General features: G+C 48.3%; 2 protein-coding genes across 6 annotated transcripts in view; one reads left to right on the forward strand and one right to left on the reverse strand.

Annotated features, from left to right (window-relative positions):
* XRN2 (5'-3' exoribonuclease 2) overlaps nucleotides 1-11,235 on the forward strand; it is a 37,247-nt gene extending 26,012 nt beyond the window's left edge. For 4 of the 5 annotated variants that reach the window (XM_015856634.3, XM_085542470.1, XM_085542472.1 and 1 more), the window contains 3 exons: nucleotides 2,856-2,916; nucleotides 7,260-7,401; nucleotides 10,446-11,235. In XM_015856634.3, the coding sequence (XP_015712120.2) occupies nucleotides 2,856-2,916; nucleotides 7,260-7,401; nucleotides 10,446-10,508 (266 nt within the window). In that variant the 3' untranslated portion in view covers nucleotides 10,509-11,235. The remainder of the gene's footprint in view (nucleotides 1-2,855; nucleotides 2,917-7,259; nucleotides 7,402-10,445) is intronic. The other variant, XM_085542471.1, reaches the window with a different exon arrangement.
* A 962-nt stretch (nucleotides 11,236-12,197) lies between these two features.
* NKX2-4 (NK2 homeobox 4) lies at nucleotides 12,198-14,239 on the reverse strand. Its single transcript, XM_015856698.3, has 2 exons — nucleotides 13,747-14,239; nucleotides 12,198-13,654 (listed from the first exon to the last, which is right to left on the reverse strand). Exons 1-2 carry the CDS (start codon nucleotides 14,111-14,113, stop codon nucleotides 13,008-13,010), a joined length of 1,014 nt encoding a protein of 337 aa, XP_015712184.2. The 5' UTR covers nucleotides 14,114-14,239; the 3' UTR covers nucleotides 12,198-13,007.
* Nucleotides 14,240-15,536: the final 1,297 nt, after the last annotated feature.

Raw genomic sequence — 15,536 nt, forward strand, 5'->3', positions numbered from 1 at the left:
AAAGCATTGTGAAGGTGTAAGCAGCATTTTCTTACTGGGGCAGATTGTCTCGTGTCAGGATGATGCTCATCAGCTACATCCTCGTGAGAGTGTAGAAGGCAGAATGTGAGAGGACACCTGTATGATACAGAATAACTAGATGGGGAAGCTCTCTGAAAATGCACATTGACTCATTCAAGCAAAAGGAGCACTGATGTGGTTATAATGCCCACTTCTCACTGGATTGATGCAAAGCAACTTTTCGTTTTACATATAACGTTTTTATATGGATGATGAAGAAAAATTAGACTCTCGAAGGGCAACGCGGTCAAGCAAAGTGCCACCTCTCCTTCAAGGACCTGCCGTGGGTGTTCCTGACTGCTGTTCTCTGATTTGACTTTGATGTGCCAATTTTCAGCTGATGAATAATTGTCTGCGCTGATAACTTGGGGGAGTCAAGTGCGGAACGGTAGCACTCTATGAATGGCATATTTGGTTTCTGCAACACAAAGTATCTGATTTATGACTTCCATTTCAGTCAGTAAACTTGTCGATTAGCTGCATTTGAAAAGTGATTTTTGATTAGTGCAATCAGTAAACAGAAAATCTCATCTTTGATTGCCGCGCTGATTAGATAAATTGTTACTTGAGGAGCTGCTGAGGAAGGCGGTTTATTTGGCCTTATGGCTCTAGGAAATGCCTCTGTTTTGAAGACTAAATAAAATATTGTCGTTTCTCTTCCAGCTCTGTCACTTTTTGAAGTGTAATTTACTGTTCCAAGCTTTTCCCCCCCTTCAAAGACTGTTCTTTGCCGGAGCCATACAAATGGACAGTAATAAGGTGGCTTTACATGTGTTCGTGGTGATTTCATTAAACTCTTTGCAGCTCTAGGGAACAGTTAGATAAAGATGTGCTTACAGCAGGGTAATGCGGCTTCTTTCAGATGGAAAAGAAGCAGTTTAAGTACGAGATAAAACTGTAACTAGCCCTTATTCAGGGATCTGCAGCAATGGGGAACACAATGCCAGGGTAAGACTGGTGTCTCTTTTCTGCAAGTCTGTCTTCCAGCAAGCAGCCAGAGAACTCAGTTGCCTCCTCCCACTTCTATGGTGTCTGCTACGTTGCAGTGTGACAAAGGCATCTATGCATAAGAAGCTATAGCTTGAAAATGTCACTGTTTATCAAGATAAGTGGATCTTTAGGTCTCCTAGACCTGAGCTACGCTAGATCCCAAACCCAGCAGTCATCCTGGTGGCTGCAGGTAAAGACCTAGATGTGCTAGCTACAGGTGGAGGATTTTTAATTGCAAACATTGTTAGCATGTCAGTTCATGTTAGTCAGTTCTGCTCTGTTGCTTATTTTTCTGTGGTGCTTGTATTATTAGAGCTTGGAAATTATTAGAAATGAAAAGTCTTGCCGGATTATTTTTTGTTTGGAATGGGGGACGCTCTTGGGCTTCAAGAGATTCATGGTAATATCATGTTTGTGCAGCCTGCTTATGCATGTGAAAACCCTTGCAATTCTGATAGGCTTAATCAGTGTAAGTATGCCATACATCCATCTTTTTGGTCCTTGTGGTGTTTTATGTATGAGATAACCACTTATACCTGATTATGAGCATCGGTTGGTAACAATATGCACCTATGTCTGTATATATATAGACATACAATATATTTACATATAAAGTATACATACCACTGGTCGGGGGGCTGGGGGGGATTAGCTGTGGCTAGAGGTGGCCAGACACAAATGACGGAGCTGCTGGGCATCACAATTGATTTTCACTGACCCAAGTGTGTGTTGTCTTCAGTAGGGCCTGCCCACACTGTGTGCTGAGCTCTCAAGTGCTGCTGTGAAAGCTTTCTGTTCAGGTCAGGCCATTAAAGCATGCAGACAATCCAGCCAGAGTTAGGAGAGAGGCACATATCTGCCTCTATCTGTTTCTCTGTTTCTTTCAAACGATTGCAGGGCTTCAGTGTGCTTGAATATTGGCGGTTTAACAGGGTCTTACTGTCCCATCATAGCATATCCATTAGTCAGCTTCTGGAACCAGCTGTTAAAATTAGGTCACACTTAAACACCATTGAAAAGAATCAAAGGTGTCACTGAAACTGAAGCTTTTGGTTGCTACACAATTTGAGTGTTGTGACCTGACCGCGGAGCTATTGATGAGCTGTCTCTTTCATCCTGTTTACTGACCAGTTTATTTAGAAGAACAACAACCGTTTAATTGCGTGTCCTGTTAAAGCAATGTTGTTACTGCTACATCTTTGTAAAGAGGAGGTTTGGGTAGAAGGCACAATTGAGAAGTGGGTGGTCCTCTTCATTCCAGTTTCTTATAACTGCAGGGCTATGCCTTCGGCCAAAAGATTTAACTCAATCTAATTATATGATCTGAGAGATCATTAATAGTTTTAATTAATAGACTTGTAAATATCTTTATAATCTCACCTATTTGCACTTCTAGGATCCCAAAATCCTAAGTTTAGATTTATTTCTATTAATGCAGAGTTCTTTCCTATAATGTAGTGACAAACATACTTGTGGGATACATTAAAGTCTTCAGTTTTACAACAGCAGGCTTGGTTTTGCATGTTGAAATGTTGGACGCCTGAGAAATGTTTAAGCATCAACTGCTTAAAATTAATTCCTGTAGTTGGAAGCTTTTTGAATGTATTTTTAAAGGTTGCCTTTTATTAGCATTGAGCTCGTCAGGGACCAATGTAAATGAGATCCATCAAAACCAGCAGTGGTAACCAAAGACTTAGTGACGTGTATTTTGGGTCTATTTAGTTTATGAACGAGTGATGTAGTATAGAAATCAGAGCATGGTTCTTTGAGTATATTTACTCCTAACTTCTTGTTTTACCCTATAGATCTTAGACCCCAGGATTCTTGGCGAGGCCCTACGCCCTTATTTCAGCAAGCACCACAAAGGTAAGGCAGGTGGCACCGACATTTACAATTGTAAAGCATGGTTAAGAGTACGTACTTATTTCTGTTTGGCTTTCACAACACTTTTACCTCATTGTTTTGAACTCAGTTGTTTAAATTAGTTCTAATCGTGTTGTCCGACAGTTGGGTCTTTTTTGAAGTTAATTAATGTCCATGATTTATTTATATTTTGCGAGCGCACTGCGTGGCGTTCATCCTTTAAAAGGTTTGAGTACTTTGTATTAAAAAAGGAAGGCAAAAAACACTTTCCATTAAAACTCAGACTTCAAAATTAACTTTACTGTTGGTGCTTTGGTACCGTTCTTGGTTCTTTGGCCTTTATCTTATTGAAGCTTTTGAGATACTATGAAATTGAACACAGAGAGCTTAAAACTGCATTAGATTTTGGACAGGCTAAACAAATTTCTTTTTAGGAGGGCTGTGGAGCTTAATGAGGCATAACTAATGGTGTTCCACTTTTATCATTTCTGTGCCGCAACCAGAGCATTAGTACAGACCAGCCATTGATTCTTGCTACAAACCTCTTGAAGTCCTAATCAGCTTCTTTGGTACAAGTTTTTCAGGCCTGACAAGCCTATTGTAGGGCAGTGTCACTGTAGGTCAGTAGTTATTAGTTGCCACTGAAAACAGTTTCTTTAACTACTTAAGACTGAACTGAATTAAATGCAGAAGGGACTCAGAGGAGGATTATGGAATCCGCAGTCCAATAAGTGCCATCGAATAGAAGGAATGTGACATGGTTTGATAATAAGGGATGTTTTACATGCGTTCTCTCATTGATAGGTTGTATGCCCTTAAGTCAGGCAGACTTCACAAACTTCAGCGTACCTGTGAAAGCTATGAATAATTACACTTGTTTATATTTATGGAGGAATGGGACTGTGTGTGAAGTCCTTGAAGTTTCTGCTCCTGTTAAGCAGAAGTTTTTTCTTTCCCCACGTTTTTATTTGCAAATGTTAACCATGGGAAGTATCAGCTCCAGTAGAATTTGTCGAGCTCTCTGTGATCAGGCTTTCCATGGCAACCGTTTTGATCCCTGTGGAAGTTCAGCTCCCTTGTCCTGTGTCGTGTCAATGGGAAATATTGCATTATAATTGAATGGCGCATTACAAACTTTAATATCACTTTGTCTGTGAGAGTTGCTGTTCCCGCACCTTAATTGAATACAGTCTGTATTGTGTCATTGAGTGAAATATTGCCACAGTTCTGTAACTCGTAATTATATTTTTTTTAACACTGCTATGCTTTTGTCATTGGGTCCTTTATTTTTGGAAAGCGAAAGGCTTTCTCAATTCACGTCTAAATAATTCCTTTCAGGCAGAAATTGTTTTGTTTCCCACTTGAAATGCATCTTCTCACATAACTGTCAGAGAGGACCGTCTCTATTTAGAATCCTATCATAGGATTGCTGCATGCGATTCTCACTAATACCTTTAGAATTGATCACACACTCTCCAGATGCACCATTTTTGCAGATGAACGGTGCTGCTTGGAATATGTGATTCTAGCTGTCCTAGCTAGTCTATTTACAAGACTTTCCTGCTAGCAGCCTGGGTGCTACAGAGCTGCTGTTGCATGTACTGCTGGCTCTGGGGCTGTTTCTGCGTGCTGCTGCTGCTTCAAGTGCTCCAACAGCAAAATCTGCAAGGAATTTCTGCTCTCTGCCACTTTGACTCCCAGGAAGAAAGCAGCAGAGGGAGAGGCCAGCCCCTGCTCCAGCCTTTTCGGATGAAGTGGGTTGGCAGGAGGCTACGATATCCTTGATCAAGCAAAGGATAAGCAAGGAGCCTGTCCCTGACAGTAAAGCTTTGAGCCTTTGTGCTGTTTCTGGGATAGAGTAGTGCAGCTGGTGCTAAACTGGCTCTTGTTTCATAGGCCTCTGTGAGGGGGTGGAAATCAGTAGTGTAAAGCTTTTTCCTTATAATCCAGATGATCTTGTGTCCAGCATAAGATTTCTTCTTTTTTACATAAAGCTTCCTGACACTGTGTTAGCTATTCAGTCCATATGTGTAGTGTGTGTGTGTGTGTGTGTAGATACATATATATGTATATATATTTTTATATTTGTATATATTAGTTTGATTCTGAGTCAGCATGACTGTGGGCACTGCATTTGAGTGACTGCCAATGGGAATTCATGTGATATTCCAAATAGCACACAATTTTTGTTACTGCTGGGGCACAGCTTTGCTATCTCTACCCTTGGGTTGCTTAAATCACCCATTAATGCAGTCATTGGAGGAGCATGAAGTAGACTGCCATGAACCATATAGGTCGCTGAGTTGTTTAGCAGATGATGATCTAAAAAGTTGACTGATTAAAAATAATAAATAGCTCAATTACTTATAGTGCAGCAGAAAAGGTTTAAACTATTTTTGTAGCTTGAAGATCAGAATATGCACTGCAGTATATCTTTCCATACCAGGTTTATCCCTTGGAACACATGATAGTTATAACTGATTGTTATCAGTTTCACACCTTGAGAGGGACTCGAAACCAAGATGTTGTGGGTCCTGATAATAAACATCACTTTATATAACTGTGACATTTAAACTGTGTGCAGAATGCATGTTAACATCAAATGAAATGTGTTTTGAACTTTCCCATTCCAGGTATATAACACAACATTTGACCTGTAATCCTCAGGGCAGTGGGTATTTCTCACAAGGACACTGACAAAGCTGTAGAAACTGAATGACTGATGAGCTCTAGAACTGGGGTTATGTGGGTAATCCAATGGATTTTTCCATAAGGCAGAACAGTGTGTTCTTCCCAAAGAGCCTGCTGAGAATAATAACAAAATGAAGTTAGTATTCAAAACCCTTAATCAAAAGGAACATCCTCGGCACAATACTGATTTTTGAGTGTTCAGATTAGGAAGTATAATGTGCTGTAAACTCAGAAGATGATATTGCTCTTCCTGCTGAATACTTCAGATAACTCTGTGCATTTTCTAGGCATCTCTGCTACTAATAATAAATCTGCCTATTGCCATTTAGCTTTCATGCATGTTCCTTTTTAGTATATTTATTGCACATCGTGTTTACCTGTTGTGTATTTATCAGATAAAACCAATCATTGTAATAAGTAGGTGTTATTTGTTTCATTCTGGGAGCTGATAGGAGTTTTGAGGCCAATTGAAACTTTGCCTCTGCTCCCATCAGAGCATCCTCCTGTTCGGGTCAGCCTCATTCCTGAAGTCACACCACCTCATTAAGCTGTGTGTGTTTGACAGCGTGTATCACATTGTGCCCCTGCATCAGGTTGTTTGGCCAAAGACAAAATCCCACCAAAGAGCTCCAACAGAACTAGGGGAAGACTCTTTGAAGATATGCACAGTAACTCAGTTAAGAAGTGCCACAGGTACATGTGAAACGTGGTACTTGTGCTCACTATGCTCCTGTTTCTGTGTTCAGCTGGCCCTCTTGAATATGGGTCGTAAAAGATGAACTGTCTCATTACAACAACATATTGCACAGCAAAACGTAACTGCTGTGAATTCTGTGAGCAGTTGTACCCTTACCAGTGTTTAGCTCTGAAGACTATATCATGGCTGTATCATTTTTCTAAATATTTTTAATCAAACAATGATTGGATGTATTATACCTGTTGCTTTATAATTGTAACGTTAGAATAGGTACTTGAAGGCAATTAAAACATTTCTTGCTGTTAGTAATCTTGGATAGCAAACTGGGCTATAATGGATGTTGAATTTGCGTTCCCATATAAACTGTACACCAAATGTCAGTCAGTCCATGCCAATTAGTGCTTATGTTGCTAGGTCACCGTGGTCAATTGAAAACGGCATCAATAGAACTTGAAAAGGTTTCTTCCCGATCAGACCTTCTGACATATTGAGCAGAATAATGGATGGGAAAAAGCAGCCAAGGCCCCTACCCTAGATTCAGAATACTCGCAGTAAGAATTCATTTGCAACCTGCAATTAACTAGAAAGAATGGACTCCCAGAAAGAGTCTGGACATTTAGAAAAGAAAGCCTCATTCTCCCATATTGCACATGTTTACTCTTTGGACGGTGCGTTACGTTTAGCTGGCTTGGTGATATCTGGGTTTTAATCGATGTTCAGGATCGCTGTGGATGAATTGGCAGATTTGCTCCCAGAATAAAAGCTGGGCAGAATCCTTCCAAGGAATATTTGGGGATTTCTGGTTTGTGAAGTTTAGAGTTTGCTGCTGATGGTAGGTAGTGCGTGGATCTGTAGCTTCCAACCTTGAGTCAAATGGTAGCACATATCAAACAGCAGCACAGCAATGTGTGTTTTGTAGCGCTGAACTCTTGAGGTCATGCTTTATTCTTTATTGCAGGTCTGCTGGGGCCGCCCCGTTGCTCGCCTGGAACCGCATGCTGCCAGCCCAAAGTCAGTACCCACCGGGCCAGTACCAGGGGCTGGGTGGGCCCATGAATTACCCACAGAGACCTGAGGATCGGATGGACCGGGGAAGGCAGGTATGAAAATGCTGTCTGTACATCTTCTAAGTGTGTGGCTGCAGGGGTTTGAGTGGGCCTTCCCTGCTGCTTTTAGTCCCGTGGCTGTGCCACCAGTGCAAGCACTGACAAAGAAGCCTCCTCACCCTGCCCAGCCCCTCTGTGTGTGCTTGTGGCACGAGGCCCATGCCATCACTGTGCAGCTGCTGCGTTTCATTAAAAGCAGATCAAGTGTCTTACCAAGTCACACACCTCTTGCAGCTTGAGATAATAGAATCTGGAAGTGAGTTTTTTAACCAGGGCCTTCCCCTTCTGTAAGGAAATGTATGAAAATGGTATTTTTGTGTGTGTGTTCCCTGTAAAATCTCAGTTTGGACATTCTTTTTTGCTCTTAGTTCTCCTCGTGACCATCCCAGCCCGCAACCATTTGTTGCACAGCGTGACACGGCGTCAGATTTGATGTTTGATTCCTAGGGCTGTTCCCCTTGTGCTTCCAGTAGTGATTTTCTCTTAGATCTGAATTCTGTCCTGTAACGTGTTGAATAACATCCCAGTCTCCTTCGCTTACACAGCAGGGGATGCAAGCACGATCCATTTAACATGTAATGTCACATAACGTACTTGAAAGTCTTACATTTTTTTTGCCACTTCTGGTTCTTTGTCCACTTCATATTTTTCTTTTCTATACCGACTGGGAGACTCAGGTAGCAGAATCCATCACAACCACTTTGCACTGTGACATTGTTAGCTCTGAGTTTTCTAAAGCAGTTAATACAATAAAGGCACGTACTGTCAAATCCAGTTTGTAACAGAAAAGCCTTTGGCCTTTGCTGGGGAAGCTTTTTGCAGAGTGCCTTGTGCTTCTGTCGCCGGTTCAGCTTGTCAGGACTGGAGCCCAGCAGAAACAGCCTGCGAGCCACTAATACCGTCCTCAGCATTGTCCCTGGGCTGCAGGATTACATCTTGCTGCTGAAAAGATCTATAGCCAACAAGCAGCCTGCCCCACTGCTCCCAACTCTTCAACTCGTGTTTGGCTGAACCCTTCTTTGCAGCGGTGAGATCTCCCTTCTGTCCACACCACCCCTCCCCCTCACACCCTCATCTCCTACCCTAAAGCATTTTTAGTGCAGAGGAGGCTTTAAGGCTGGAGGAAGAACTGTCTCCAGCTCATTCAGCTGTAGTGTTTAGTATTGCAGCAGGAAATGAGGAAAAGAGAGGCAAGTATACCGTGCACTCTTTGAGTACGCAGAGGAGGCATGGCCAGTGCTAATCCTTCCAGCACGGTTTTGACTGTAAGCAAAATTAGACAGCACGGATCTTTATCACGTTATCCTCAGTGGGGAAATGTTGTTCTAGCTAGGAGCTGAATCCTGGCATTTTTGTGAAGAAAGTCAATGCTTCAAGTAGTTTATTCCCAACCTTAAGTCTTCATGATTAACAGTTGCTGCCAGGCAGCACAGAAGTATACAGGAATTGTTTTAGAGCAGTGTGGGTGCAGGGAGGAATGGGGGTCAGTGCCTGTTTGGAAGGTTGGAACTGAGATCTCGGAGCACTGTGTGCATCTACATGTGCAGTGGCATACAACCTCTGCAGCTCTATAGCTGCCTGCTGCCCCAGTGGTGAAATAGGAGGCAGGATGGCAACCATGCCTTTCATTTTTGTTGGTTGTTTGGGTCTTTTTAATGTTATTTTTGAATGAACTTTCAGATGTAATTATTTCCTTGGGGCTGATGGCAGTGAAATAAAATTAGCCTCTACCTGAAAAGGTTTAGGATGCGAAACCAATAATTGAATCTAGCATTGCTGCCTGCACATCTCAAAGCTTTAAAGCCCTGAAAAGGGATTCAAGTGGAAGCGGTGACACAGAGCAGCATAAATAATCATCTTTGGTCCCTTTCACCTCTGAATTCTTATTTTACAGCATCCAGAACATGGCGTGAAGAGGTTAATAAACACGCTGCTGCAAAGTGCTTACAAAATTAATGCAGCTGCCACAGATAGGGGCTGCTCGGGGGTGGTGCACGTTCCCTGTGCCTCGGAGCTGGCACAGAGAAATAAAGCATAAATGCACTCGTGTTGTGGAGCTGTTTGACATCCTGATTTTAGGCTGCACTAATACGTAACCGAACGTCCAGATAAATGCCTTGTGTAGCTGTTAAGAGCCCTCCTGAACCTCACTTGGACACACAGACAGGCAGAGCTCTCTGCTCTTTGTGCAACTGGAAGGATTTCTCGGGGCTTGCAGGCAACTTAGCTCGTTGAATTGGTGGGTTTAGTATCGACTGCGATTAAAAACAAGCTCAAGATCTCCCTAAAGCAGGACATTCTGCACATCTCTCTTCAGATCCTGCTTAAAAACGGGGTGTAAATGTTTTCTGTCAAAGCCTTTTTGCTCGCCTGCCACAAACACGTGGAGCCCAAACCTTCTGTCTTTTCATGCAGCTATCGCCCATAGGGTAAAGATGGTTTTCTCTTTTAAAGAACAAAACGAAGCCTCTTCATCACCCCCTGCTCCCCATTCCCTCCCCCAGGAAAAGCCAACAAAAACCCCGTGGCTGCCAACAGAATGAACTTTGCGGGCCCCGCAGAGCGTCAGTTTGAAATGCTTCAAGGACACTTTATCCATCTTTTTTTCCCCCCTTACGTAGTGTATAGAAGGCTCCACTCAGAGCCAAAAATATCTTCATTTGTGCCGAGTCTCAGCGTGAGATGTCAGGATATTTCACCTGCTATTAAAAGCAAACGAGTGCTGAAAAACGCTTCCATCACAAAACCAAATGTTTTCATGTTTTGCTTTAATTGTCCCTCCGTACCAACATCTGACTCTTTTACCTTCAGCATACAAACAGCTCAACCAGAAAAGGAGCCGTTTATTGAGCAGCATTGCTTCTACTGGTGCGTGGGTACCGAATGGAGGCCAAAGCTCTGCTGAGAGCGGCTGCGGCGCGGTACCTTTCTGTGCTGAAGATGCATTGTTTCATTGCTGTAAGGCGCCTGGAGCCCCGCTAACTTGTTTGCTGTGCTGTTAATCCAAAAAATAAATGCTTGCTTTTGTTTGTTTGTAGGCATACGGCCCCGGGAGGCCCTACCTGCTGCCCCCACCCTCGGGAAGATACAGCTGGAATTAACTCTGCTCTTCCAGGCGCTGAAAACATCTGGGTTTTGGTTTTGTTTTTATTATACTGGGGGAGGGGGTTGTTAGGAGGGGGGTTAGGAAAGGAAATGATGGAGAAACCTTCTTGTAGTTTTTAAACTCTGCTTGTTTTAAATGTGTCCGTTTCTTACCGAGCCCATTATGTTTTGTCACTGCGGCCCACGAGGCGCCTCCATCTACAAACCTTTGGGCCGAGCTGGGAGCGCTGTTTTGTCCTCATGGCATCCCCAAGCTGTGCCGCACCGCCCTGTCAATGCGAGAGCCTCAGCCATCCTCTACTTCACACACACAAGAGCCTGAAAACAGACCCGGAGTTGTAAAGAATGCATAGAAATCAGATGTGATGAACTCGGAGAGGACGCAGCGGGCAGCATGGAGCGCACAGGGGTTAAGGATGCAGCCAGCAACGCTGTTCTGATGCTGTTTTGGATTTCTCAGAGGGGAAAACAGGAGATTATTTGGACTTTGAAGCAGAACGTTTCCACTTCTGCAGCTTGTTGCCTGTTTTCTGACTTGGTTTTTGCAACACAAAACAAGCACGGAAGGTTTATCTGTCTGTTTCGATATCTAATTTAAACTTGCTGCCCTGTATGGAGTTTCCATTCATTTTTAGTACTCTTTCTAGGGGTTTTTTTCCATGTGAGTGTACCAAATCAGTAAATATTTTTATTTGCTTTATAAAGTGGCTTTTGAAATTCGGAGCGCTGCCCATTGCTTTATTTCTCCCCTCTGTATTTGCGTGCACGCGGTTGATATTAATTACTTGCAGCACAGTCATTTCACACGGCCTCAAACCACAGCATTTCAATTCAATTTCATTGTTTAACCAAAAACGGAGCGTGTTTCTGCTGCCGGGGAGCACGCAGGTAAAAGCAGCGCTGTTAATGCTGCCGTAGCACCTCTTGCTCGTGTTCCTTTTGCATGCACAGCCATGAGAGCTCAACATTGCTTTGGCCATCTCCTGGGAATGTTTTGGCAGCACCCCTCTTTTTAGGCCCTGCACCTTAATTACCAGCAGCAGGACCTTGAGCCCTGTAACCTTGGAGGGTGAAACCAGGTTCTTTATTGTCAAGTGGTGGGGAGTGCTGTAATACCCTTCATTGCAATGCAATTGCTGTCCTACCTGGAGCTGGGAAATGCTGTCGGTGCTCCCCAGCGCCTTTCTCCCCCCTCTATAAAAACACATTGGTCTCCAAAAGTTTTTGAGCCGAACACAACCAGCAAGTATTGACTCTTCATGCAAGTGCAGTGCTGGGAGGGAGGCTGGTGGGGAAGGAGCTCCTGCTTTTACCCTGCTGACGGTGCTCCTGGGTTTGAACACCGACTGCAGACATGCTCTTGTCCCTCACTTCTTTCTGGGTTAAGGGGAGAAAGCTTAGGGTGAAAGGGAGCTCCTATGGGAGCAGCATCCCCCTGTGCAGCTCTTTGCCCGCAGGCTGCCACCTGTGCTTCTCAAGGCTTGTGTTCCCCTTGGAGCCGGGCAGAGCTGTGTGGCTGCGTGGTCACAGCATCCCCTTCACTCCTGCACGGTGCAGGGAGACCCAAAAGCCGTTTTAACAACGGAACAACCCCAGGCAGCAAAACAGGATGAAATCCCAGCCCAGCTTTGAGGGAGGGAGGCGGCGGCCGAGGGAACGGAATGGGAAGGAAGGAAGCAAAAAGGTTGAGAACAACGTTTGTCTTTATTGTAGAAAAAGGGGAAAGGGGGGGGAAAAAAAAGAAAGGGGAAATAAATAATAAATAAATAAAAAGAAAGAGAAAAGAAAGAGAAGGGAAGAAAGAAATCGGGAAGGAAAACAACACAAGAACTATAAAAAGAACGAAAAAATAAAACACACACACACCAAAAAAAAAAAAAAAAGGGAAAAAATAACGAAAATAAAGGGGAAAATGAATAAAAATAAAGGGAAACAAAACCAAAAGAGGAAAGAAAACGTGAACTCGAGAAAGGAAGCTGCGCGCACACCGGCACCCGCGGCGCTCCCCGCCCGCCCGCCGTTCGCAGCCCCGAGGCGGCCCGGCTGGAGCTGCCCGCTGCCGTCGGGGGGTTTTTCTGTCCGTGCGCGACCGTTAATTTCCTAAGCCGTAATTCACAATAACGAACGCGACTCTCTTTTTCCTCCCCCTGCAATGAGAGTTTCGAAGCCGACGAGCTCCATCGGAAAAGTTCCGCGTCCTCTCGGCGCTGCCGGCTCTCCCCGTCCTGCGGAAGGCAGCGGCCGCTCCCGCCCGCACCTCTCGCCGCCTCCTCGACCTCCGCTTACGGCTCAATTTCCCTCCAATCAACCGATAATGAAATCGCACTTCGGGGGCACCCTTGTAAAATTAATTCTGCCGGGCTAAGTTGCACTTCAGAAGGTTTATTGTTCGCGCTCAGCGGGGCCGCCAAGGTACGCGCACGGCGGCTCTGGGGCTCCGCGGGACGGCGGGGCCGGGCTGGGAGCGGACACCCCGAGCCGCCCGCCCCGTCGGATTACCACGTCCTGCCGTAGAGCAGGTTGGGGCTGACCATGCCGCCGTTGTAATCGACGCCGGCCGAGTCCATGGGAGCCAGGGGGGCCACCTGGCCGTGCAGCGGCGGCGGGCTGGGCGCCAGCTCCTCCAGGTCCGCCGCCTGTCCCAGCGAGCCGGGGTGCGGGTGGGAAGCGGGCAGCGAGCCCCCGGGGCCGCTGGAGGCCGCGGGCTGCCCGGGGGCCGGGGTGCCGCTGCCCGGCGGCGGGCAGGGCTTGCCGTCCTTCACCAGCACTGGCACGGCGACGCGGCGGGGCGAGGGCTGCTGGCAGAGGCCACCGGAGCCGTCGGGGTGCAGCTGCTGGGCGGCCGCCTTGTCCTTGGCCTGCCGCTTCATCTTGTAGCGGTGGTTCTGGAACCAGATCTTCACCTGGGTGGGCGTGAGGTGGATGAGGCTGGCCAGGTGCTCCCGTTCCGGCGCCGACAGGTACTTCTGCTGCTTGAAGCGCCGCTCCAACTCGTAGACCTGCGCCTGCGAGAACAGCACTCTCCTCTTCCTCCGCGGGGCCGCGTGCAGCGGCACGATGCCCTTGGCTCCCTCGCCGAGGCCGCTCAGGCCGCCCATCCCGGCCACGTTCATCCCCGCCGCCGGGCCCACGAACCTGGAAACTGAGCGGGACGCGCGGCTCAGAGCCGGGGCCGCCCCGTCGGAGCGCGGCCGCCCCCCGTCCCGCCGCCCTCCGCCCCGCGCCCGCACTTACTGCCGGGGTAACGCGGGTCTCCGCCGGCCCCGTACCAGCCGCCGCCCGCGGCCGCTCCGCTCCTCATGCCGTCGGGGTAGGCTGGCAGCTCGCCCACGTTGCCCAGCCCGCCGCCGCAGTACCCCCCGACGGCGCCGTGCGGGAACTGGGAGACGCCGTGCGGCATGTGGTAGGCGGCCGCCCCGGCGGGGCCCGCCACGACGTGCTGCGGGACGGCGGCTGCGGCGGCGCCGGGCACCGCGGGCTGCCTGTAGGGCCCCAGCCCGGGCGCCCCGTCCATGCCGCCGAACTTCTTGTAGCTCTCCTCCATGGGGCTGAGGATGTCGGTGACGGAGAAGGGCGTCGTGTGCTTGGGGCTCAGCGACATGGCGGGGCGGGCCGGGCCCTCCGCTCCCGCCGCCACCGGCGAGCCGTGCGCTGGCGGCTACCAGCCCCTGGGCGCTCGTAGCTCGCCGTTTCTTTTAGCCCGGCGCCAGCTTTACGCCAGACACCGAGGGGCGGAGCGACGGCCCGGAGGGGGACAGCGACGGCGGGCGGCCCCGTCCCCTCCCCGCCGCCGGGGAGCGCCCCCGCCTCCCGCCGCCGCCCGGCCCCGGCCCCCTCCTCCCGGCATTGTCCCGCGGTCGCCGTCGGGCTCTTAAGCCCGGCCGACCCGGGGCACGGCCGCAGCAGCTCGTTCCCGGCCCTCGCCCGTAAGTACCGCGACCCGACGGCGCGGCCCTGACGGCGAACGCCTCTCCCGAAAGCCGCGTCGCTCCTGGCGTGAGCGCGGTGAGGATGGGGCCCGGGGGTCGCCGCTCTGTGGGGTCCGGGCCTGGCCGGGGGGAGTTTGGAAGGCGATGGACGGTCGGGGATTTGGGATTTCGTTCGTTCTGCGATTATGAAATGTCCCTTCGGGTCTGCCGCTGGGCTGCGGAGCCGTCGGGGGAACTGCGACCGGGCTCTGCTCCCCACTCCGGGCAACCCGACGGGACGGCCGCTGCCGCGAGTACGGGCTGAGCTCTCGGCGTGCGCCCGCTCCGCTGCCGCCCCTTCCCTGGGTGAGGACGGGCAGTCGGGCATTGCACAGCCGTACGCAGCCCCTCGACGAGCACTCAGGTGCCCGGTGCAGGGTGCTGTAGGCTGCTCCCGCGCTGCAGGGTGGCCTGGGGGCTGTGGGACCCTTCCCTTCTCTTCCCCTTCACGTTTCTCTTACACTTCTCCATCTCTTCCATAACCTCTCAGCCCCCCCCCCTCCCCACCACCATCCCTTTTCTTTTTCCCTTTCCCTTCCTCTATTCCCTTTCCCTTATCCCATCTCATCATCCTCTCCCCACATCCCATCTCCTCTGTCTCCCCATCCTTTTTCTGATCCTCCATCCTCAGAGCCCCACAGTAGTTCAGCACAGAGAGGGATGTGGGTGTATTAATTCTCTTCCTGGCTCATCCATCCTAAACTCTTTATCCCCACCAAGTTTACCTACAAAACTTGGTACATTTACGAATTTTCCAGACTTTAAGCAGAATTCCTGGTGTTCCCATTTATTCTTTTTCTCGGGCATTCCTACCCTCTCCACATCCTCAGCCCCATTGCCCAAGTATGGAGAGGACTGGAGAGCCGCAGAGTCCAAACCCTCCTGCCCTAAGGATGTCCTACAGGGACTGGCCCTAAGGATGCCTGGCAGGGACAGAGTGGGGCCATCCCACAGCCTGGCTGCCAGAATGCAGAGTGCTCCCAACAGCTCTGAGCCCCAAAGAATGAATGCAGCCCGGAGTAACGCAGCCCGTATGCTGCTCCCACCTGCAATTCT

This window comes from Coturnix japonica, chromosome 3 (assembly GCF_054131305.1).
Source record: "Coturnix japonica strain WE chromosome 3, WE-NBRP24, whole genome shotgun sequence".
Taxonomy (NCBI): Eukaryota; Metazoa; Chordata; class Aves; order Galliformes; family Phasianidae; genus Coturnix; species Coturnix japonica.